Source organism: Aulonocara stuartgranti (assembly GCF_965226115.1).
Source record: "Aulonocara stuartgranti genome assembly, chromosome: 6".
Taxonomy (NCBI): Eukaryota; Metazoa; Chordata; class Actinopteri; order Cichliformes; family Cichlidae; genus Aulonocara; species Aulonocara stuartgranti.
In genome coordinates, this window is record NC_138944.1 from 25,276,457 (window position 1) to 25,302,042 (window position 25,586).

The following is a 25,586-nucleotide window of genomic DNA, read 5'->3' on the forward strand; positions in this document are numbered from 1 at the left end:
CTCTCCAAATACTTCTCTGCTTGCACCAATTTCTAATATTTCAAGCAACTGTTGTAGAGGCAGGACTTTTAACATTTTAATAATCCTTGTGTATTGCTGTGAAAAAGCATTTTCCTCCTTCCTTCCTAAACTATGATTTAATGTATTGAAGGCAGAAAAATCCTAATCTAAGTGATTTCTTGATTCAGCAAGACTGACAGTAATCAGGCCCGAGTGTGGTTAGTGAAACTGAACTCAGCTTTCAAAGGTGTGAAAACAGGTGTGGGTCACTATCAGCCAAGGTTGTTGGCTGATAGTGTGCTAACTGAGCAGGGCTGTGTGAAAACATGGGACTGTAGCTAAGGTCCCATTCTGTTTTCAACAGTTTAATAACATCAAGTGTGAACTTCTCCCACAAACGTCATCATAAACATGCGTCATGGTGGATTTATGTCAACAGGAGTGTGCCATTAAAGTGAAGCTTGTTTATTAACGTTTCCAAGGTAACTGGAAATCCAAAATATTTTCCTCAACCTAATTAAATGCAGTTATGACAAAGCATTATGTATCATTAAGAGTTTGGTGCTTTGTATGTATGGCATTAAACAAGAAGCGACTCCCTGATTCACTAACAGTACATGCAAACATATCTGTGAGTAATTCAACTGAGTCATGGGGTGTACTCAGTCACAGCACTGTATAATTGTGGATACTTTTTTCACAACTATGTTTATTAATAGTGTGCTTTATTATAATTTAGTTTGCAGTTTCACCAAGCTTTCATTATCAATTTTACTCCAGTCACACAAAGCCAGGCAGGATTTCAACTAAGCAACTAAACTCAGAAAGCATTTCATTTCAAAATATTATATTTGTATTTATTTTTATTCAACAAACATGGTGGTTCCTTCTTTCATGAATCAGGAGAACATGTTTGAAGCATCCAAGATGCAGATTTTATAGTCCACCTGTAGTTTCAGCACGGCGCCCCCACATCATCCCATTGTTAAGCTGTTTCCATATCAGAAATCCTTCTGAACTCTCTTTCACATCTTTTATCGATTCACAAGTTTTTCACCAAGGGAAATGAAAAGTGTTTAGCAGAAGACGCGTGAGGGTACAATAGTTTATTCTCAGTAAATGTACGATGTCCCGCCATGCCTCCTTTTCAGGTTTTAGTGACAGACACTAATCATTTAGTGTTATTAATTTGGCATGAAAACATTCAGCGTGAACATTTTTTTTTTTAAACACTTGAATTAAAAAAAAAAAAAAAAAAAATCCTAACAGCCAGGTCTTATTGTGGATTTAGTAAAATTTAATTTATCTACAATTATTCCTCCATATAGATAGATTCTTTATTCATTTCAATGTCGCTCTTAAAGTGATAAGTTACACAATATCATACAGAAGCTGGATGCCAGTATTGGACAAAAAGTTGCAAAAATATTTGTCTTTTTTGTCTCTTTACATCTTTTCCATCAGTGTTTTGCAGCATATTGCAGAGCAGTCGGTGAAATGGAACAACTGTGACGCTGAACTCGAACTGATCGGGGGGCGAAGTGCAGGTGACGCCAATGCTGCAGGTGCTTGTACTGGTGAGGGCAGCAGTGCAGGATGGGGAAAATGAGAATGCATTGTGACACATTTTAAATCCACTTCTGCAAATTCTCCAGATGTGTTAAATTTAACTTAAGGGTTTTTCTGTGATTAGGAACTATGTGACAGTACATTAGAAAAACAAAACAACTAATAAAATCCATCACAAACCGATGGTGAATGCAGCAGAGATGAATACACTGACATATTTAAACCTCTCAGCTGTCGCTGAAAATTGAGTTTTTGGAAAGAACATCGTCATCTTGAACTAAAAATGTCCAAAAACTAACGCATACATGTGTTGGAGTAAAGAAGAAGACAGCATGGCAGCCCGGACGAGAAACTGCTTCCATATTTTAGTCCTACTCAGTTTCTCAGGTGCGTTTCTGCAGAGTCTTTTCTCTCCTTTTTCTCCTTTCACTGATTTTCTCTAGTCCTCATCTTCATCCTCCTCATCATCGTCGTCTGTCTGGTCCCTGGTGTCGAGGTCATCTTCATCTTCCACCTGCAAGGAAAGGGTCACAGTCTAACTAAAGCAGACAGACGAAACAGAACTGAGTGGTTCGCACTTACGTGTTTGCATCTATTCCTCTGTAACTATTAAATAATTACTCACTGCTAAAGCTACCACGACAGCAAACAAGCTTTAATGATACTTAGTCCAAGACTAGACACTAAAATCTTGCTGGGTTTTTTTTTTGTTTGTTTGGCAATGAAAAATAAGATGAATGACTAAAAAGAGTCAATTCCAACCCCTATAGGCCACAATCACACAGGCTTTGAGACCACAAAGCAGACACAGGTCACTGGAGACAACCTGTAGTCTCCAACCAGTTGGTGAGTGGTTGCTGTAGGTTGCTCACAGTTGATAGTGGGGGGGGGAAAAAAAAAAACAAAAAACAAGAAAACAACAACAGGTGCATAAAGTTAACCAGTGCTGCACCACAGATTGCGGTGGTCACCCGTAGTTTGTGTGTAACCTACAAACACTCATGAATTCCTTGCATGCAAACTGTGGGCTACTGCAACCTGCTTGCAACGAAAATCAATCATAAGAAGACTGCAGCACCCTCTTTGCAGCCATTTTCACTTGGTGACAGCCAGAAACCACTAGCCAACCAGTCGGTGAATAGACATTTTAGTTACCGCTGTCTCGGCATGTGTGACTGAGGCTGCAGTGTGGTCGTTTTTATTTTGAATCCTCGCTAATCAGAATCAACTCACTGTTCATTTATTTAGATCAGACTTAATAATCTGGGGAAAGTTTAGATCAGACTACATACATACTACACTGGGGTAAAAAAAAACAAAAAAAACAAAACAAAAAAAACAAGGGACAGTTTGAAATTTTATACTTAATCCAACTTTTTCTTCTCCAGCACTTTCAAATCCTCCATAACTGGCTATCTAATCAAAACTCTCACAACTGAAAAACATATTTAAGCTATTTTAAAAACTGCAATCAAATCAATTTTACACCAACTGTCATAGAGCCACATCAATATCATGAGATATGTCATAGTTTCAATAACAACACTGTGCTAATTTAATGTCTGTGATACAGGATGTTAGAAACAAGCAGTGTTACCCTGATGTTTGTTCTGTTTTAAGATCGTCCTCTGGAGAATATTCATCAAAGTGCAAACTTGCAAAAGTCTCGTGGCTCATTGTCAGTTCAATTCAAATTGTCAGACAATTTTCTTTTGGCATAAGAAGGCGTAGGCATAAAGACTTCCAAGAGCCTACGGCTACCTGAGGGGACCTGGTGAACCAAACTGACCTGGGATCTCTGCTGGATGTTACTGGTCATCTTTCTCTCCTCTCACTCAAAACTTTTAAAGAAAATTCTCAACCTTACTGCTGGAGGTTGTTGGGGCTGCGTGTTTTACTAGCCTGAGAACAAAACTAGAGGTAAAAGGCTGAAACAGCAGCTCCACCTCATGTGGATGTTCATTTTCTCTGTGACACCCATTTTCCTGTATGACAATACTAATGCAGGGAAGTAATCAGTCCCAAAATCTGCTGGGTGTCCCGTTAACAAAATATTCCTAAAATTAACAAAAATATTCATATTATTTAAATGTGAGGCTATTAGATATTTCATAATTTCTACTGTTGAATTTTAGTGGGCTGAACTAATTTGTTCCTTATGTTTGGATAAACGAGGCAGATTGGCAGTGAAAACTATACATTTTATACTGGTGATTTTAGAAAATGCTAATAGCTTTCCTACCGTCTCTCCCAGCTCTTTCAGTCTCTTCTTCAGGTTGGTGATCTTCTGGTCTTGGTCTGCCAACAACATCAGCAGGTCATCCTGCTCCTTCTTGGACTCCTGGACGTCAGTTTGCAGCTTCTCCTTCTCCGTCTGCAGGATGGCCACCGTGCTCGTAGTTGAATCCAGCCGCTTCTCCAGCTCCGCCCGGCTCTCCGACAGGTTCTTTACCTCTGCCTGAGCCGCAGAGGGAGAGGAAGGAGACGGGAGAGAGGGAGTTAATATATGAGAAGTCCAAGCTGAATGCAGTATAAAAACATTACGGTAAATGAGGGTCAAGTGATTTAGAGGATCACATATTCTCACGCACCTTTAGTCTCTCCATCTCAGACGTCTGCGCTCCCAGCCTGCTCTCCAGTTCAGCCATCTTTGCAGCATCTAATGAGCTGTCACTAGAGGGGAGTGTGTCAGAGCACTGAGAGAAGCCAGAGAAAGGTTCATTAGTTTTAAACAACTTCAGCAAATCTATGTCAAATTGATCTTCTCATGATTTTTACCCCGACTTCAGCTCTTCTGAGCAGGTCTTGTCTCTCCATCTTCAGCTGGCCGATTTCTGTTGACTGGGACTGAACTTGACTTCTTAAAGCCTCCAGTTCCTGCAACACAGCACACATTCAGCACATGTACAAAATACTAACACCCGATCTGATTAATGCCTCCAGGTTAACTCTGGTGACATATATAATTCTTATTGTGAGAGAAAATAAGGTAATCCGAGTACAAAGTCTGTGTCCCAGAAGTCCATCCCGTCCTAAAACCACTAATACTCTACAGCAAGCTGTAGCGCTGCACTTCCTGAGAGGTTCTTCAGGCTTGAGTCACACCCTCTTGCATACATGTAAACATCATAAATCATCTTGAATATTTATGTCAATAAAAGTGAAAATAAAACGGTACACTTAAAGATTTACCTCTCTGTTAGTCACAAGAGTAATTCGAACACTTATTTAGTGACAAAACAAGCATTTGCCTCATGCGCTTAACCTTTTGAAACATTTTTAGCAAACAGGGGGTTCAAAGGAAAAGCAGGGACAGGTGTGAAGTGATGAATCCCACCTGGAGCAGCTCTGTGTCGTCTGATCCTCCTGCTGGACCCTCTGCTGTCTGTGCAGCTCCTGATTTCTACAGTTACACAGAGTTAAAACATTATGCAGTCACTTTCACTCCAGATACAATATGTAACTATGTGATTAACCCAAATACAGACATGAAGCAGTTTTTAGAAGCTCCCATATCCAGATATGTCAAAGTTTAAACGTAAAGGTTTCTTTGTGTCTTTGGATTTGGATTGCATGTTTATAGTTGCAGTAGTGTTTTCTGGTTGATCTTCGTCTTCTAATTTATTCTACAGGTGTGGTTTAAACATTATAATGATATAATAAGTGTTAATTCTAAAATAAGACATAGAAAGCAATGTATCAGTCCAAATCAATTGATTAATCTCTGGTGGTTGTATAGAGTCCACATTGCTCCCCGTGTGTCAGTCAGCTGTTTGGAGGACTATTTTGCCTACAGTTGTTTTACACCAACAAACGCATCAAAACAGCTTTAAAACATCTCTCTGGAATCAGCCCCCAGAACAACAATGCCAGTACACACAGACTTAAAAAGAAAAGAAAAAAAGATACTAACCAGGCTGCTGATGAGAGCATCTTTGTCACCAAGTTGTGTTTGAAGTAGCGAGTGCTGTTTGCGGAGCTCCTCCACCTCCTCTCTGAGCTGGGTCAGCTCTTCTGTCTGCAGCCCGTTCACCTGAGAGCTGTCTCCCTGGCTGTTGGACTGACCCTGGTTCTCTTTAGCTGAAGTTAGAGCACAAACACTCAGTTTAAGTGTTAACAACAGCAATACTGATGCTGATGTTATCCCTAAATCTACAATCCTGAGCTGATTTAAGGCTCAATCACGCTGGAGTAAAAATGGGATAGCAACCTTCTCGTGAGTAGAAGGAGGGGGAAGCTTGGTGGTTTACTGGTGACTGCATTGAAATCTTTGCATTTAGCAACCAACTGCTAGTAGTTGCAGCAACTATCTGGCCATTGTGACCACTGTTAATCCAAAGGTTAAAGCAGCCTGTCTCCAAACAATCATGGCCTAATTTGGACTGACTGTAAACATTCTTAGACAGATTGACAAAGGTTTGGAAATAACTGTCATCTAATTTATCAACAGACCACTTACTAACACTTTGCAATCAATTTGACTCTGTGCTCAAGTCAGTCTCTCTGCAATATGGGACAAGTCAGCTACATCAGAGCAGGGTAGGTGAGCCTATGTCATCCATCCACCCTCTTCAGCTTATCTAAGTAAGGGTCACAGGGGGAGTCTTTCCCAGGTACCTTAGGGCGACAGGAAGGGTACACTCTGTACGAGTCACCAGTCTGTCGCAGGGCTAACACAGAGAGACTCGCACACTCACATTCACACCTATGGGAAATTTATAATCACCAGTTAACCTAACCCCACTAACTGCATGTCTTTGGACCACTGGAGAAATCCAGAGTACCCAGAACCCAGCATGGGCATAATTTTGCAGTTAAATCGCCGTCCTGCAGCAGCTACATCACCATTTGTGAATAAACCTCTGAATTTCAGTCTCCTATCTACGAGGTTCTGGCTGAACTCTGATTCTAAGTAACAGGCTAGAGATACTCAGCTTTTACATGTCTGTGAGCTACAAAATTTCATTTTAACATTTTGTTTATGAAACAAAGTAAATTGCTCCTATGAAACGTGGCTGTGTGCGTGACGGTCTCGCACAATTTGATATAAAACAGTATCTGGGGATGTTGCTGCACATCCCTGTCGCTCTATTATCTGAGCAAGGGGGCAGTAAAAGCTTAATGTGCCCGCCGGAATGAGGTTGATAGGATTAAAATCCTGCATGTCAGTCCCTCATTTCTCATTCATTATGAGAAAATGTATTTTAAATGAACTAAATCTCTATATTTTATGTATCTAAATTCACACCACACACACACAGCCGATGAGGTGCACCCACCTAATTTCAGCTTGAGGATGTTGTACTGGTCTTTGTGCTGCAGGATCTGTGACTGCTGCTGGGTGATTGTAGCCTGCAGCTGTTCATTCTGGGAGGTCATGCATGCCACCTGCTCCTTCAGCTCCTGAAGCTGAGCGTCCTGAGGATCATGTGATCAAAAATCAATCTGTCAGCAGGAGAGTATATCAAACTGAACAAACACAACATGTAACAAAATGAAAATTGTGTTATTTACCTGCTCTCTGATCAGCTCTTTATACTGAGTCACAATGTTGTCGTGCTGCTCTAATGTCTTCTTCACCTCCTCTTCCTTCTTCTCCTCCTCGCTAGACTTGTGAACTGCTTTGGTTATCACTCCTGTGGAAAAGTAGGGAGAAGAACATAACTCGTTAGGCCAACTGAAACTCTGCAATAGTTCTCTTAAACTGTTCTTGTTAGGATGAATGTGACGGGACTGACCTTCCAGTTCTTTGACCAGCTTGGTAAACTCATGATCGAACAACATCTGCTCTGGAGACGGGAAGACGGGCTGCGGCTTCTGAGCCGCCCGCGAATACAGTTCATGTTTGGTGATGAAGCACAGCTTCTCTACAAAGTTTTCCTTTCCGATCCGCTTCTCGATGAGCTGCTTTAGCTTCTCTCTGAAGAGGAGAGAGCACAGTAGCTTTGTCACAATATTAAACAGATTTTTATTTGTTTTAAATTTGTCAAATCAGGGGACAAAGACACCACATTTAAACAATGTACCTCTCATTTAAACACTTTAGATACACAAATGATGGATATATATCAGCTGAAATGATGAAAATCTGATTTGTGAAATGCATGTAATCTATATTTTTTTAACTTATCACCATAATAATGTGTTTACTTGTGTGTATACTGAGTATTGTTGTCGTTCTGTCACCAAAAATGTTAGGTAAACCTAATTATAGCATGCACATGTTTGAGTGAGTGAAAGAGATTTACTTGGTATAGTTTTCCAGCGAGTTGTCGTTATAATAGATGCAGATGCCGAGAAGCAGCGCACACAGGCCCTGCACCAGCCTCTCGTCCTCCCCCAGGTTCTCTGAGATCTGAGCGGTCAGCTACAAGAGTCAGTGTCAAGGACTCATCCAAGTAAAGCTGCACATTTTAAGTAAGACTGAATGAGAGGTTTTAACCTAAACACAAAATCAAACTGAATAAAAGAAAAAAGCATAATAAATAACTTGTTTACGAGGCATTAAGAACCCTATGAAGTAGTAAAACTGACAAAAGGATACAAAAGGAACATTTTCTTGATTGTGCAGAAAGTGCGTAACGGCAATCGGACAGTTGCTGATCCATGTACACAGCAGCATGAGGAGGCCCACCCTGGTCTGCACTTTACTGCCCTGCAGAGAAAAACAACAAGACAGAAGGAGAGTCAACGTGTTTCTGTAGAACTACAGTGACACTTAGAAACACAAAAACACGATGCTACACGACAAAAAACACAGAAAAGAGAGTCAGACTGAATCCTCATCACATTTAAACGTGACTGGGAATAGTTTAGAGGTTGGATCCAGATTACTTAACCAATTAACGTATCTAGTAAGCAGCCATTTCATCAGAGCATGAGCGGAGTATAGATGTTAGCTCTAAAATGGTAAATTACATTAAAAAAGAAGCATTGGATTTGCTGGTACAGCAACAATTAAGCATCCCTATCAGTGGAAATGGCGAAGTTAAAACAATGCATGTCCTTTTCTGGTCAATAAAAATAAGGAAATGGTTAAAGTAATCCTTCAACACATGTCATACATTAGTGGTTAATGAGGTTATCATAAGGACAGTCAAAACAAAAACATTAACATATTTAGACTGAGGTTAGATTTATCAGAGCAAGCAATCCTGTGATAATTACTAAAAAAATGTAAATAAATAAAATAACTACATGATCAACAATAAAATCAGTTTGCTTTGAAAATAATTGATTGCAAAGTGTTATGAAACTGCAACGGAAACTTTCTCATTTCCAGCTGTCAGCACATGCAAAGCAAACCCCGCTAAATGTGCTTTTCAGGATTTTTTTTTTTAATGACATAAATTATTTCATTATTATTAAAAGAGCTTAAAGATCTTTAAAAGAGCTCAATGTGGATTTCTTTTTTCCTTCTTTATAAAAAACGTCCCTCAAATGCGCACATTTATGGGAAACTGATGCCAGCGAGTGGATATGTCATCTCTATCACTGAAAGGAAGACAGGATGATTTTCATGGAGTTGGAACATGAGATGATGAAAAACAACAGTGTGACGCGGTACGGAGATGAGCAAAAACCTGTTAAGTTTAAATTGTGGCTTAAGACTGCCAATCAACAGGTGCATTAACACTTAACGCGCGACATGCTTTTAAGAAAGGAGCTCTCTGAGTAAGCAGTGAAGGTGTGGATAAAAACTAATCAGCATTCAAAACTATAAAAACTTACAAAAATCACCTTTTCAGCTTTTGTCTCCAAATGTGACGCAATGCAAAATAAATAAAATGAAGAGGAAAACAAAAGAAAAGACAATGACCACCACAGGCGTCAACTGAGCACACATTGGCCTGGTCTCTACAAAGACGTCATATGTGTGTGGGGGGCACTGATGACCATTAACACTTGAGACATTGCTGAAATTGACTTATGTAAAGCAAATGCTGTGTGACACAGCTTCATAATACAAAATAATCTTAGAGGAAACATTTCCACTTCTGTATCTCTTCCAGGAAACCACCAACACAACACATCACATCAAGGCACGGCTATCCAGTTACAACTGTCTAATGGGCTGCACTGCTGCCAGCCTGAGACTGGAAGTCAGAAGAGGTGTGGCTCGTATGAATGTGTGTTTTTAACACAAAGCTGCACACTGCATATGCCTGACACAAAGACATCTTCTTCACAAGTATGAGCCACTGTCAGAGATCTTAATTCTGTTCTAGACAATCGGTGACAAAAATCTGTTCGCTACCTAGAATCCAAATCACATTTGCAGATTTTAGTAGACAATGGTCGCCCCACGCAAGCAGTCGGCAACCACTGGCTGCCAGGGAAAAAGGTCTATTTGTCAATTGGATGGCAAGTTGTTGCTGGGTGTTTCTGTGAAATTGTTTACTAAAGCATCATTACCATAATCCTAGAAAATAATCAGTTACCCCCCCAGCCAGGACAACAACCCCCCCCCCCCCCCCAAAAAAAAATAAAAAAATAAAAATACTTATTCCACAATAGGTTGGTGAGTAGCAGCTGACAGGCACATTAGGGCAAACTAGTCATGAAGAGACTGATTTAGACTCCTGCACAAAATCTATGTTGTAACCAGAAAACCCTCTTAACCCTTTGCTGCACTCTTCCACATCACTGAGTAGTTTGGGTACATCAGCTGCCTTGATCCGATGTGTAGTTACATTTATCGGGAGGTACACGTCAGCTGTCATGGAAGGTTACAGTGTAGGTTTACAACGGGGTTTCCGGTTCGTAAGTTATGACATAGATTTTCTGCAGAAGTCTACATGATGAAGCATAACAGTCCTGTACTGATAACCTCCTTTGGTCACTAGCATGCCACTATAACTTGTCAGCAAGCAATTAGGTTAGTCGATGATGGCCTTCAAGCCTGAGTGACTGAAGCCTTAGCCACTTTACACTTGAGCACAATCCTGGATTTGTGGTTCCATCTCACCCACACTTATGAACAAGATCCTGAGATACTTGAATAACACTAAAATGGGAAAGCAAACCTGCAGGAGTGCCCTCTACAGTTTTTAAACGGAGCACCAGGGCCCACCAGACAGCACATGCTCATACCAGCTGCCTTAGTTGAACAGTTTTCACATGTTCGTCAGGTAATGGAGGTTGGATGCAAATGTCCGTCGCAGACACATAACAATGTGGCTCTTGCACAAACTACCTAACCACGCTGAGGGTTTTCATTAGTGATAATAATTCTGAAACATGAAATGATTTCACTTCCTCTTTTACAGGAGGTGACCGTCAAGCTCTTGGTAGGAAACTTGAGCACACCATCAAGGCTTAGAGGTTGTGAGTATCCAAAGACCAACCTCAGGCCTCAAGCAATAGGAGCTCAAAGTACATTTATCTTTATCAAGTTGTTTCACAACAGATAAGTACCAGCAGTAATTTGGAGCCTTTCAGCAGCATGAAGTTAGTTTTTAAATCTGTTTTGGTACCAAGGTTATGTTTTACAAGGCCTCTTTGAGCCCATTATTTGGGATTTCCAGTTCAGAAATATCTGAACCCAAAGGAAGACATAAAAATCATACACAGTCCTATAAATCATCTGCCAGTTTTGCTGTGCGCCATGCAGGACAAAAAGCAGTGACAGTCACTCACTTGAACAGGAGAAGGCCCAAAAGTTGCTGCAGTACTCACTTCCTGAACAAACAGATAAGGGCTTGCAGCACAGCAAACAAAGTTCAAAGTTTAAAGTAGGTGTCAGGATGATAGCACCAGAGATAAACAATTAAAAACAGCCAATGTGTCCCTTTTCTCTGAACCTCTCGGGTGTCCACTTGTGTACTTCCCCACAAGCCCCTGGTGAAAACACTGACAGCAACCACATCTTACAGGTGTGTGAGGAGGAGTTCACTTGTGTGTCACCCTAATGAGGAAGCGCTGGGTCAAAGCTTTCAGTTAGGGACAAAGATCGGGTAGTAAAGAGTTATAAGGAAGCAAGATCCCCCAACAAGTGGGCCAACAAGACCCCTACTACAACTGCCAAGCCAAAAACATAACACAGACAGGTGCCACCCAAACACTCACACACAGGTACACTTTACTCACCCGCCGGACGATCTTATCACCCTGCAAAACCACAATAATGTGACACTGTTCTCTTCACTGTGATCGACAATAGTGCTGTTTTAAGAAACCTATGGCAAACGGAGACACACAGCCTATCAGCACGCTCCTCTGTATCATCATTGCCCTACCTGGGAAAGGATGTTGGTGCACTGCTGCAGCAGAGACACAGGGGGCTTGCCCAGGCTGGTGGCAAGCTGAACCCTCAGCAGCTGCTCTTTCTGGGTGAGGTTGTCCTGCAGGGCATGAGCTAAGGCCACAGCAGCACACCAGTTTGAAAGAGAGTCTGCTGAGAACAGGCCTCCACACAGCAGCTGTCCTGCAGAGATGGAATTGGCTAAAAGGCAGAAAAAAAGTGAGCTATTAAGCACTTAAAACAGTGTGAACCATCTAAAAGCACAGACCACATGTTATTTATTTATAGGACCTGAAACTGTTACTGACCATCAATGGTGGAGGGCAGCAGTGTAGCAACTATCTCCCCCTGGCCTTTCTGGTTTTTATAGAGGAAACACTGAAAACAGTAAAGGACTGCACAGCGAAGCACAAATGGTTGTCTCTCGTTCACCATGGACATGAGCAGCACCACAATGGCTGGTCTGTGGGGACATGAAGAAGAGAGGTCACCATAGGATTTAGATGGATAAAGGCGATTTAACAGGTCAGTCCACTGGTTGTGTTTTTACCTTGGTGGGTTTGATGGAGCGTTGACAGAAGCAAAATAGTCCTGGTTGACCTGAGAGCCTCTGATAACCTCTGAAACTGTGTTGATGGTCTGAAAGAAAGCATCCAAATCAAAGTCACGATCATTAATCTGCATAAGCTCACTGCTGAGCAACAAAAATTCTCTTTTTTCAGCTTTGTTACTCTAAGTATCATGACATATCAAACCAGTTTCCATGTCGAAGTGTCTCCTGCAATGCACAAAGCTCCCATCTTTTTAATTTGATGCATTTTTTTTCCCCCAAATGTCAATCTGGACCTTTCTAGATTTTAATTAGCCCCATACAGAGGCATGTCTTTAAGCTTTAGACACTCCCAGTGTACCCTAAAGTCTCTGGTCTCACAGTATCCCAGACACAAAATATAAATCACTGTCTGGCCGACCAAGATTTCAGTGTGGACATTGATCTTAGGATAATAACTATTTGTCAGCAAACAATTCAAGCCACACCACTGCTATCCTCATTGTGGATGGGATCCTCCCAGCGCTCTTGTTCGAAGTCATTTTAATTTTTGGTTTTCTTCCTCCAATATGATTACATTTGTCTATCAATGAGTCACCCGCAGCCGCTTTACTTTACTGACCGACCCAAAACATAACATGTTTTTCAGGAGAATTTAAACCCTTGTCCTAAATGCAGCTGTGCTGATGCATGACATGAAGGAAAGTATTGGACCACACCTCTTACTGTCTGAGGTTGTAGTCTGTAGCACGGGGTCCCCACAAGGAACAGTACTCGGCCCTTTCCTCTTAACCCTGTACACTGCGGACTTCAGTTATAACACGGACACTTGCTATCTCCAGAAGTTCTCAGACGACACCGCCATTGTGGGTCAGGTGTCGGAGGGAAATGAACTGGAATACAGGGGGTCATCAAATACCTCTTTGCATCAATGCCAGCAAGACGAAGGAGCTGATGATTGACTTCAGCAAAAAGCCAGCCCCTATTACACCAGTGAACATCCAGGGTTTGGACATTGAAACAGTGGAGGAGTATAAATACCTGGGTGTTCACCTCAACAACAAACTGGACTGGCCCACAAACACAAATGCACTTTACAAAAGGATCTAGAGTCGTCTCCACCTGCTATGGCGGCTGAGATCCTTCGGGGTGAACAGGCCACTCCTAAGGAAATTTTACGACACTGTGGTGGCGTCTGCTATTTTCTATGCTGTGGTCTGCTGGAGTGGTGGAATGGCAGAGAGGGACAGGAGGAACCGCAACAAACTGGTCAGGAGGGCCAGCTCTGTCCTGGATTCTCCGCTGAAGTCCATCGAGCAAGTTGGGGAGGGGAGGATGTTGTCTAAGGTAACATCCATCACGGACAGTCCCTGCATGAGACTGCACTCGTTCAGCAGTAGACTTTTACACCCAGAGTGTAGGAAGGAGCGCTACCGCAGGTACATTCTTACCAGCAGCTGTCAGACTCTATAATGCAGCTTAACATTCTTTTGGTCATCTTACTCACCAGCTTGTTTGTTTACTGTACATTTTATACATGTCTCCGTACAATTTTTCTATACATATTCTGTACATTGTTACCTGTACATACCTGTATATACGAACTTCGGTTGCTTATGTTTATAGGACCACCTTGTGTCTTCCTTTTATATTTTATTTTCCCTTGCTGTAAGAGTTCTGTAACACCGAAATTTCTCATCCGTGGGATAATAAAGGTTTATTCTATTCTATTTGAATTGATGTGTTTAGGTTCCACTGCCATTGCTGTATAAACCATACAAACATAAATGTTAGGACCTCTCTGAATTCGAATGTGATACGTTTTAACCTCTCAGACATGCCTCAGCACTTGTTTGCTGTGAGAACTAAAGAAGCTTTTGAATGCTTCAATGGCTAATGGTCCCAGACTTAACGAGCGGGTTGTTGTGATTACCTCAGTGAGGATGTCTGCAGGGACACCAGTGGCCATGAGGATGGTGCACAGCTGCTGCAGTAGGCCACACTGGAACATGGACTTCTGACAGCTGGCTGTAGCTCCAGGAGAGTTCACTGGAGACACCATGACTCGCACCAGCTGGGATTACAACATTATTTAACAGTTATTTAAGAGTTTTAACAAATAATATTCAGCTGTTTTTAATTAGTACTTAGATCAAGATAACAATTAGATATATTACCTGCAGCATGAGATGAAGGTTTGTGACCTTTTGTGCAGACCAACCAGAGTTATCATCACCAACCTCGAACCAGGGCTTCATTCTCTGGATGTAGGAGCCTTCTTTAAAGAAGTTCTGGTTGGAGCTGTTGTTCTTTAGCAGGTTGAGGAGAAGAAGCAGACAATCCTCTACCACAATACCTGCACACAAGAAAGAGGACGGATGTCAGGACATATCACAAGCCAAAAAAACCACCAAAAAAACCACCAAAAAACCCCCACTGTGTTTAGAGAAAAGAGGTAGGATCGTATTGTTCAGTAACAATTCTGTGTAAAAATCAATTTACCTCCATCGCTGCTGCCTTCTTCTGTGATGATATCTAGGAGGCGTTCAAACGCATTCTCAAATGCCACAATTTTCTGAATGGCAGCGTTGCTTTTAGTCAGCTGTTGAAGTAGCAACAAGCCCTGATGGTGGCAGAAAACAAAATGTCACAGACTCAAACAGACCTCTACTCAACACTCTGTTTCAAAGGGGTTCAAATACAGTGTAATACAAAACGTAAGTGTGCTTACATCATTGCGAATTACTTCTCTGGAGTCTGCCAGCAGGTCCATCAATCTGGAAACACCTGTGAGAGTAAACAGAAACAAAAAATGTTGCTGTTAAAGCAATAAATTCCCGACGTGACAAAGTTCGATATAATGCAGAGATAAGAAACTCACCCATGGGGCTGACCAGAATAATACCCTGGATCTGTGGACCCTGGTTCTTCAGCAGAGCAGTTAGCAGCTTCACTCCGGGCCACCGTACATGAAAGTCAAACTCCTAAAAATGCAGAAAAGCATCAGATGGGGGTCAGGAAAACAATACAGAGTTTCTGCTGCTGGATCAAAACCACTCTGTACCTCCAGCAGAGTGAGGAGCAGGGTTACGTGCTCAGGATCCTGGACGAACGTGTCTGTAAACTGGAGGCCGAGGTCGTCTGCCTGCTTCTGTGCGTTCTCATCTGTGAAGCGAGATTGAAAATGAGTCACCGTCTCAGGAGTCATCCATGAAAGTGTGTGGACCCAGCTGGTTTGTTCATATAAATCAGCCTGAGCAACACAGCAGTGAAGCTCACATGTATAACTTCAATTACCAATGACGAGCGACTTTACAGGTACCATGACAATGAGAGACGCGCTCAGGGTGACAAATGTGAACAAACCAGGAAGACAAGAGAGGCTACACACAGGAGAGGACAGCAGGGTTACCGCCAAAGGAAGTGTATTCTAAGCCCGCAGTGATAAACAGTTAATTAGGGATGAGTGCAGCACTTTAAAGCAAAGAACTGAAAATAAATGGATGCTTTTCCCAGCTAAGGATCCATTACCGAGATTACAAAAAGAGTGTTCTTGTCTACTTTTAGTGGTATGACTTTATGCAAACAGCTATTGCCACAAACAGACTCAATAAAAGCTTCTACCCACAGGTCCTCATATATGCCTCCTGACTGAAAAACTGATGATTCACTCCCACTTTTAACTGTAGTAGAGCAGGTCGCTATATGCTGCTCTGACTTCATTTTGTACTATACTGAGATATATATATATATATATATATATATATATATATATATATATATATATATATATATACACACACACACACACACACACACACTTATTTATTTTTTCCTCCATGTTATACATTTTAGATTTTAGCTGCTAAACTATTTTTCATTCTTCCTGCAACACTAACAATGGAGATCATTGATTAACATTAGTTAACTGAAATAAACTTATCTTAGTTAATTAATTAGTTAGTTAATATACATTAAATTTCAAGGTGGAGCACCTGCAGACAATAGCTTAACACTTTAGCTTCTTGCAGCTTATTGTTTTGGTTCCCTTGGTCCATCTTTACTGGTTTATTTTGCTCTAAACAAAGTTTTCAGCACCAGTTGGCTGTTGTGTTTAATGAAAATGCTCTGAAAAACCACAACGCATACTACCTGACAGCAGAAAGACACAGAGACAGGCTGCTGATGGCAATTGAAACCAAATCAGAGCTAAAAAGTAAATCACTACTGCCAGGTAGATAGAAATCTCTCTAGTTTTGCCCCCATGTACAATAATTAGTATTGGTATAACAACAACAACAACAACAACAACAACAGTGCAAAATTACTGAGGTATTAAAATGTGATGTGAGGGGGAAAAAAAAAAAAAAAAAAAAAAAAAAAAACAGCCAGAAGATGGGGCGTAATGAAACATTAGTGAAGCATTCTTGTCAACACCAAAGTGCCTTCCTGTTTATTTTCTGGTGCCCTCTAATTTTAGTGAAGTTAGTTATAACTAGTTAGCACTAAAGCTACTGCACAAAGGCACAGTTTGAGTACTGACCAGGCACAGACACATTCTTATGCTTCCCTGAGACAGGGAGAGAGGCTACTGCGTCTGCGAGTGCAGGGAGGAAGACAAGTTCAACGCCTTACCCAAAAGCTAGCATTCATTCCAAGTCCAGCATCAGCTGACAGACTTGTTAACCCATGCCATGACAACACCATTTTCATTTATCAGCTTATTTTAATCTTTGCAGGGAATACACTTAAAATGCGCTCTTTTTCAATAACCAAACAAAGGGGACTGTGTGATTCGTAAGTGCCGTTGGTGTTAGAGGGGTTGGCATCATGCACAGTCAAAGAGTTTTACCTTCTGATTCATCTGTAGGTTAAAACATGGAAGAGAAGAGAGAGACGAGAGTCTTTAAATAAAGCAGTCATCATCAGTGTACAGAAGAAGGGAATGCAAACTGACAGCTTTCCATGTTTAACATGAACTGAACTCGTTTACACATGCAAAACAAACATGGGTTTTAAGTCAGTTCAAACCATTTACAGAAGTCTCACAATGAGGAGGAATTCATTTCAATATAGTTAGAAATGTCTTTAGATCAGAGGTTTTATCTTCCAGTTATGAATTCAAGTTAAATTACACATTTTTTAAGGATGTGGGGTGTAATACCTTGTTCTTCCTCCTCATCATTGCAGATTACGTTGTAAAGCGTATCCAAAGCATAGCCGAGGATTTCAGAATCAGATCTGTTGCATTTGGGAGACAAACATTAGCATGTTTACTGAGCTGTAATCCACAAGCATTACAAGTATGAGTATTAACATACCTGTCAGTCTGTAGTATGTTAATCAAGTGATCCATTGCCTGTGTTCCAACTTCCATTCGATATTTCTAGAAAACATTTAAAAAAAAATGCTCATAGGATCGGTAATGCAACCAGAACCTAAAATAAAGGAATTTTAGTTAGAAACATTCTGGATTTCTGTGGCATTTCTTGTGAAATACAGGAAACCTGCACATCTATCTGTGTAGCAGACCAGGACTAACACCCATGTGTGTTAACGTGAAACCCTGTGCCTCTTAAACCCCTTATTCAAGCTCGATAAACTCATTACTCATGGTTGACAGTGCAGCTAATGGCAAAACTGTCAGTGAACAGAAGTGACTTGGTGGAGGTCAGAGATGAGTTCATTTTAATCAGTAGAATGTGACAAACAAGACTTTTAACCAAGGCTACGGATGGCACGTTTATTGCAGTGAGACACAGCAGAAGACATGTGCAGACTGCTTTATGTACATGATGTTAGTGCAGTGATTTCAACTCAAAGTTTCACAGCTCTTCTCTTAAATAGTTTCACTAAAACCTTCAAGAAATTACAATTTTCCAAGGCAAGTTCGGATCCATTTAACTAGCAACTGACTGCATACAGCTTCAGGCCCTTTTAGTTCTCTACTTATACTTTACCTTGGAGAGGGACTTAAGAGCACGGACAGCATCTCTCCGATCTTCTAGAAGTGTGGAGGAGGCAACTCGATCGCACAGCTTCTGGATCTGTTAACGGACATATTATTTTTTTAACTATTATTGCCATGCTTGCTGATAATTTCTGTAATTTTATGTCTCTGAAATTGACAGAATTTTTGGAATGTTTTAAAGAGCTGTGGTTTCCAAGTCCCAAGGGTTCTGTGGTGGAGTTGTGAGGAGAAGAAGCAAAAAAATAAAAAATAAAAATACAAAAAAATACAAAAAAAACAAAATACTGTATATAATTACATTTAGCACACACAGACAGCTGACAACTTAAAGGAAAAAACACTAGTATTTCTGAACCCTTTCAAGTTTTGAAATCTTTTGTTTTAATCCAACACCATCTGACAGCTTGTGTCTTAATGTGCACCTTGGTCACTTCAGTAAGATTTACGTATCACTTATGAAAAGGCGCATGTGTGAATGCACGATGTTTCCTGCATCTCAAGTTGCTTAGCTCTTATTACTAAGATGATGAGTCAACACATGTTTAATGCAAACTGCCATGAAAGTCAACTGTGACAGTGTGATAAAGTGTCTAAGTTGTCTGTCTAAAATGAGATCTGGCTGATTGCAAAGGCCACAGAAAATGACTTGCATCGCTCTAATACTCAAACCATTCAGCAATCCTTCATGTCACCCTGGAAGACACCACTCCCATCATGGGATGAAGGTGACAACTTTGTATTGATTTGACGAGACAAAGGGGACAAGTGGACCCAACCCACCCCCCAAAAAAGGCCCACCAGATGCACTTATTGTAGGGAGGTTTACTGCTTTCATTTTCATACAGGTCCTATTCCAAAAGCAAAAGGCGGTCTAAAAATGCACATTTTCTTGGAAAACCGATAAGTTTTACTGCAGCATGGGATGTCGACAAGTCAACAGTAAATTAATTTAACACCTCTAAACACAGAAAGAGCAGTAACAAGGTGGAGAAACAAAACAGAATTTGAGAAGGTTTCTGTTCAAGTGTTTTGTGCATTCTCAGGAGTGACAGCTTTCTCCCTGAGCAGTCACTATACAAAGATCTGATTATATGTGGCTGTCTGCTGCAATTTCAGCAATGTGTCAGGAGATTCCTGCATGGAACACTATGCATGGCTGTCATCAGCTAAAGTACAAAATATTCAGTTATTTTTTTTGGTGCTTTTAAACCAATTGATTAGCAGGCAATCAATACTAAATAGTTCGCTGCCGCCCTACATACACGACGAGGTCCATTTTTATGTTATACACTAGCTCATTTTACAAGATCGCACTAATATGTTTAGTAGATTTACAGATTAAAGTTAATCAAAACAAAACGCTGACGTGTAAACAGCTGACAGTCCTAACGGGCTGGTCCTTGGTGTCCGTGTCTTTCATGGATTTCTCCATTCATTGTGGCTTCACAGCAGGTTACACACACTCCCACTGCTGCCTGACAGATTAGCCACCTTAGCTCATTAGCCCTCTAACTAGCTCGCTGTCAGTTATTCGCCAAGTGAAAGGTATCTTAGGTATCATCACACATTCTCTTAGGTGTTTGTTATGTGACGGAGCAAAAAATAACTAGTTTAAAAACACAACTCTATCCCCCTGTTCTCAGTTTGTACGGCGCACAGCGGAGAAACGTAAGCTAGCCGCTGCTAGCCCAGCTGCTTTCCTACCGTCTCCGCTCCGGACGGCTGCGGCCCGGCTGCCTGCCCACTTATCACTCCTCTGAAGAAGTTCATCTCGGTGCCGTATTCAGAGCCTCTCTTTCTTCACAAAACACCCCTCTGCCGCCTCTCACTGTGCTCAGTATAATAGACACGTAAGAGAGTACACAATGATATATTTTTTACACTGTGTACACTGACCTATCCCGGAACACTAACGTTTGGGCACTGCGCATGCTCGCAAACGTGGCGATACGTGGCTCAGCAGCAGACCACCAGCCGGTTATTTAAAGGGCAAGAAAACTAATGATTATGCTCTGTGATAGGCAATGCAGCGATAAAATAAACAATTATCAATTAAATCTATCATTAGAGGGTTAAAGTTTTTAACTCTCACACAATGTTCAAGTAAAATTGACTGGAGTAAAATGTGTCATTTAGTGCTAAAAAACACAAAGAATACAAATGTCTCTAAATTTTATACTGTTGTACAGGAGCTACAATCCTTTAAACACTGAGTTTGTTCTGAATTAAATTGATCTGTAACTATCCAGGTGGATTTCAGATCATTGTGCCAGTGGGCATCAAATCAAGAGAAATTGTTGATTTCTCAACAATTGTAACAATACAAATGTAAACTTGAAACTGTAAACTGTCGTTTCTGTGTATATGTAGTAGCGATTATGTATGATGCACATAAGGAAAAGAGGTCATACAGAGGTCAGAGGCTGCCTGGCAGATACAAGACGTGTATTAGGGCAGCATGGTGGCAGAGTGGTTAGCACTACTTCCTCACAGCAAGTTCCTGCTTCAAATCCTGGCTGGGGTCTGTCTTTACGGAGTTTACATGTTTGACCTTCTCCAAAGTACAACGGTCCAAAAACAAACACATGTTAGGTTAACTGGTGATCAAAGAAGTATTAATTAATACTGAATTAATATATACAATTATAGGGAGTGCAGAATTATTAGGCAAGTTGTATTTTTGAGGAATAATGTTATTATTGAACAACAACCATATTCTCAATGAATCCAAAAAAACTCATTAATATCAAAGCTGAATGTTTTTGGAAGTAGTTTTTAGTTTGTTTTTAGTTTTAGCTATTTTAGGGGGATATCTATGTGTGCAGGTGACTATTACTGTGCATAATTATTAGGCAACTTAACAAAAAACAAATATATACCCATTTCAATTATTTATTTTCACCAGTGAAACCAATATAACATCTCCACATTCACAAATATACATTTCTGACATTCAAAAACAAAACAAAAACAAATCAGCGACCAATATAGCCACCTTTCTTTGCAAGGACCCTCAAAAGCCTGCCATCCATGGATTCTGTCAGTGTTTTGATCTGTTCACCATCAACATTGCGTGCAGCAGCAACCACAGCCTCCCAGACACTGTTCAGAGAGGTGTACTGTTTTCCCTCCTTGTAAATCTCACATTTGATGATGGACCACAGGTTCTCAATGGGGTTCAGATCAGGTGAACAAGGAGGCCATGTCATTAGTTTTTCTTCTTTTATACCCTTTCTTGCCAGCCACGCTGTGGAGTACTTGGACGCGTGTGATGGAGCATTGTCCTGCATGAAAATCATGTTTTTCTTGAAGGATGCAGACTTCTTCCTGTACTTGAAGAAGGTGTCTTCCAGAAACTGGCAGTAGGACTGGGAGTTGAGCTTGACTCTATCCTCAACCCGAAAAGGCCCCACAAGCTCATCTTTAATGATACCAGCCCAAACCAGTACTCCACCTCCACCTTGCTGGCGTCTGAGTCGGAGTGGAGCTCTCTGCCCTTTACCAATCCAGCCACGGGCCCATCCATCTGGCCCATCAAGACTCACTCTCATTTCATCAGTCCATAAAACCTTAGAAAAACCAGTCTTGAGATATTTCTTGGCCCAGTCTTGACGTTTCAGCTTGTGTGTCTTGTTCAGTGGTGGTCGTCTTTCAGCCTTTCTTACCTTGGCCATGTCTCTGAGTATTGCACACCTTGTGCTTTTGGGCACTCCAGTGATGTTGCAGCTCTGAAATATGGCCAAACTGGTGGCAAGTGGCATCTTGGCAGCTGCACGCTTGACTTTTCTCAGTTCATGGGCAGTTATTTTGCGCCTTGGTTTTTCCACACGCTTCTTGCGACCCTGTTGACTATTTTGAATGAAACGCTTGATTGTTCGATGATCACGCTTCAGAAGCTTTGCAATTTTGAGACTGCTGCATCCCTCTGCAAGATATCTCACTATTTTTGACTTTTCTGAGCCTGTCAAGTCCTTCTTTTGACCCATTTTGCCAAAGGAAAGGAAGTTGCCTAATAATTATGCACACCTGATATAGGGTGTTGATGTCATTAGACCACACCCCTTCTCATTACAGAGATGCACATCACCTAATATGCTTAATTGGTAGTAGGCTTTTGAGCCTATACAGCTTGGAGTAAGACAACATGCATGAAGAGGATGATGTGGACAAAATACTCATTTGCCTAATAATTCTGCACTCCCTGTATAAATGGCAGTTAGGAGGATTTTTTTTAATTACACAGAAGTAGGTGTAATAAATACCAACTGTTTCAGTGTCAGTAACATTTCCACTTTCAGTTTATTATACTTGAATGATTATGACTGGACAGGATATGATATTTTAAAAAACAAATGTTGTAAAATCTTTTTTTCTTTTTCTTTTTTTTTTAAAAACCCACTCTCCCTGCTCTCCAAAACATTGTGTGAGGATTGATCATACATCTATTAATGTCAAATAGGCTATTTATGTTTTTGTTGTAGACAGTTATTATGAGGGCCCATAGTATGCCATAATATGAAGGCATTTGGTTTTTATAGAGTCAACACAACCAGTACACATTATAAAACAAATAAAAAAACATAAACACATTTCATATACACGATGTTGCAATAACTATACAAGCACGAGGTGAAAGCTGTCCATTCTTAAAACCTTATAATATACAAAAATATATATATACAAAAACTGGCAACCTCTTATGCATTTTTTATGTATTAATTCTTAATTAGTTTACAAGAATCCATAAATCAATTTTTAATTATGAATACAATATTCTGTTACCTCACAAACATCACTTACTGTACCTTTAATTGATTGTTAGCCTGCAGACAGACATAAGCACACAGGAACCTTTTTCATTGTGTAGGTGGTCATTCTAATAGTGTAATTCAGGGTTGGATCAGCGCATACAAACAACCCAAACTTCCTAGTCAGCGTGCAGGGATTTAACAAAGTGAAAACAGTTTTGGTGTGTGCACTTTATGACTGATTCATAACTTTGTTACCTACTTTGGAGAATTTTACTATTTCAGCTTATAATTGCTGTCATATGTCTAGCTCAATCCGAGGGAAATCAAATTGTCACACATAAATAGGACACAGTGCAAACCTCAGGAAAGGCATTCAGGAAAGGACTGTTGGGCACTTGAACCTGTACAGTCTAATGCATTTTATTGACTTTTTTTTTTTGCTTTTAATTTTGAAATATAACTAATAGGTATGGTATAACTGTCAAATACACACCTAAATAATCCTTAAGCAGAGTGACTAAGTTTATATGTGTAGGTACTTACAGAAAACAGCAGGTAAACAGTAAAGTTTACAGAAACACACTCAGAGCAAGCACAAATCAAAGAAAAATAAAGTGAAACCAGAAACCAGATCTACTTGATTCTAACCTGCGTGTAACGCCAGGGCTGGATTAACCTGCCAGGGGACTATGGGCCCAAAGAAAGAATTGTATTTCATGGAACATTATATAGATCCAGGTCTGCTGAGTGGTGTGTGATCTGGATGAGAATAAAGAGGGGGAAAAATCTACAGGAACGCTGAGATAAGCATGACAATGTTCATTCAATTAGCTGTAAACATCTACACATGGATGTCTAGCTGCTTCCGGCTCACAATGAAGAGCCGGAGAGACAGCATTCAGCCAGAAGAGAACAAGTAAACCTTCACGCCACCAAATATCATTTCCCAACAAACACAACAGCACATGTTTGGCTGTTTAAATAAAGAATTACCTTTTAATTTTCCTACAGCAATGAAAACTGTTTCTGTAACTGTGTCTTCAGTGCCCTTAACCCCCATCTACCATCTGCTCTGATGGCCGGGTTCATTGTTACTGATCGTGCCCTTTATTATGTGTGAATCTTGATTTGCATAAATCTTGTTTCTAAAGCCCTGCGCACAGCTGCTTCCACACAGCACAGGCACCACAAACCGATTCAAATGCACCCAGTAATTCAGTGTCTTTAATAAACTTATGTTGAAATTAGTGAAGCAATCCAGTACAATAATATAAAAGCAGTGGAGTTTCATCATTGCACATCAGAGCCATGACACAAATGACAAAGCAAAAGCAACATGTGGTCCTCTAGTGTCTTTTAAAAGCTTCACACAGAGAAGCCTGGACACATTTTCTGTCAGCTATGGGAACGACAACACCTGCATCTTCAGAGGTTTACTAATCTACCAAAAAATGAACTTATACATTTTAAATATGGATCTTTAAATTGTGGAACAATCACAGAATGATGTTCCTTAATGTAAAACTGCAAAGACCTGGAATATCTCATCGTCTAGAGTACACAATATCATAAAAAGATTTTAAGAATCTGGAGAAATCTCTGTACACAAGGGACACGGCTGAAAATCAGTCAGTCGGGATCAAAATAGGGAATCATTGCATGGGCTCAGGAACACTTCCAGACATTAACTGAGGTAAAAAAAAAAAAAAACAAAAAACAAAAAAAAACATGGATGCCACATTCTCCAGACTCGGTTGAAAATCATACATCTCTGACTGTATTGAGGTGCTTTAGGTCCCATGAGATTAGCAGCACCATCAATGCTGAAACGTATATACAGGATTTCAACATAACCTCCTATCCAGATGACCTGTCTGTCAGGGAATGCCTTGAGTATTTCAGTAAGATGATACTAAACCTCATACTGCAGCATCTAATATAACAGCATGGTGTTGTCCACAAGTTTCATTGTACAATGACAATAACCGGTTGTTATTTTATTTTTTAAAGTAACCGAAGACATTTCTATACAAACAAGCTTTTAATTCATTTTTTTAATTGTTTCATATTATTATTTTATGTATCTTTCTGGTTTTATTGTGAAGCACTTTGTGATTTTTATCGGTGAAAAGTCCTATATAAATACATTTTACTTACTTACTATTCTATTCTATACCAGTAGAGGAGTCTGGGTGGCGAAGAGGCCTGGCAGCAGTCCAGATCTTTCACCAACTGAAAACAATTGGAGCATACCTTAATCCTTAAAAATTTAATTCCTTGAAAAAAATAAAGGAGCCTTGTACTGCTCTCCTACTGCCTGGATGTTTGGTACGCATGGTCCACCTCTGACAACAGGAAGGCTGTGCACAATGTAATTAACAATTCCCAAGAAATCACTGGCTCCTGTCTCAGGAAAACCAGGGTCATTACAGGTGACCCCTTGCACCCTGCACACCACCAGTTTGACCCACTACCCTCTGGTGAGCGTCCAGGGTCACTAAC

The 25,586-nt window shown here is 40.5% G+C and overlaps 1 protein-coding gene across 4 annotated transcripts; it reads right to left on the bottom strand.

The window, feature by feature from the left end:
- Positions 1 to 1,091: 1,091 nt before the first annotated feature.
- Positions 1,092 to 20,287, bottom strand: uso1 (USO1 vesicle transport factor). 4 transcript variants are annotated; one of them, XM_082536321.1, is made up of 26 exons: positions 20,038 to 20,287; positions 18,323 to 18,409; positions 17,684 to 17,748; positions 17,527 to 17,603; positions 17,215 to 17,226; positions 15,427 to 15,527; positions 15,244 to 15,346; positions 15,094 to 15,149; positions 14,865 to 14,985; positions 14,540 to 14,718; positions 14,296 to 14,436; positions 12,363 to 12,451; positions 12,121 to 12,275; positions 11,808 to 12,013; positions 11,659 to 11,679; positions 8,114 to 8,224; positions 7,818 to 7,936; positions 7,308 to 7,489; positions 7,084 to 7,205; positions 6,849 to 6,987; positions 5,483 to 5,649; positions 4,907 to 4,972; positions 4,348 to 4,446; positions 4,161 to 4,265; positions 3,812 to 4,027; positions 1,092 to 2,083 (listed from the first exon to the last, which is right to left on the bottom strand). In XM_082536321.1, exons 1-26 carry the CDS (start codon positions 20,101 to 20,103, stop codon positions 2,009 to 2,011), a joined length of 2,880 nt encoding a protein of 959 aa, XP_082392447.1. In that variant the 5' UTR covers positions 20,104 to 20,287; the 3' UTR covers positions 1,092 to 2,008. The 4 variants fall into 4 exon arrangements, with proteins under 4 accessions (XP_082392447.1, XP_082392448.1, XP_082392449.1 ...); XM_082536322.1 differs by lacking the exon at positions 17,215 to 17,226; XM_082536323.1 differs by lacking the exon at positions 11,659 to 11,679.
- Positions 20,288 to 25,586: the final 5,299 nt, after the last annotated feature.

Bases quoted from the DNA above. Each gene is read 5' to 3' on its own strand.
- uso1 (XM_082536321.1), bottom strand. From the start codon at position 20,103: ATGAACTTCTTCAGAGGAGTGATAAGTGGGCAGGCAGCCGGGCCGCAG. The intron at 5,650-6,848 runs GTGGGTGCACCT...CTCTAACTTCAG, and splicing joins CATCCTCAAGCTGAAATTAG to CTAAAGAGAACCAGGGTCAG. The intron at 4,028-4,160 runs GTGCGTGAGAAT...TCTGCGGCTCAG, and splicing joins CTGAGATGGAGAGACTAAAG to GCAGAGGTAAAGAACCTGTC.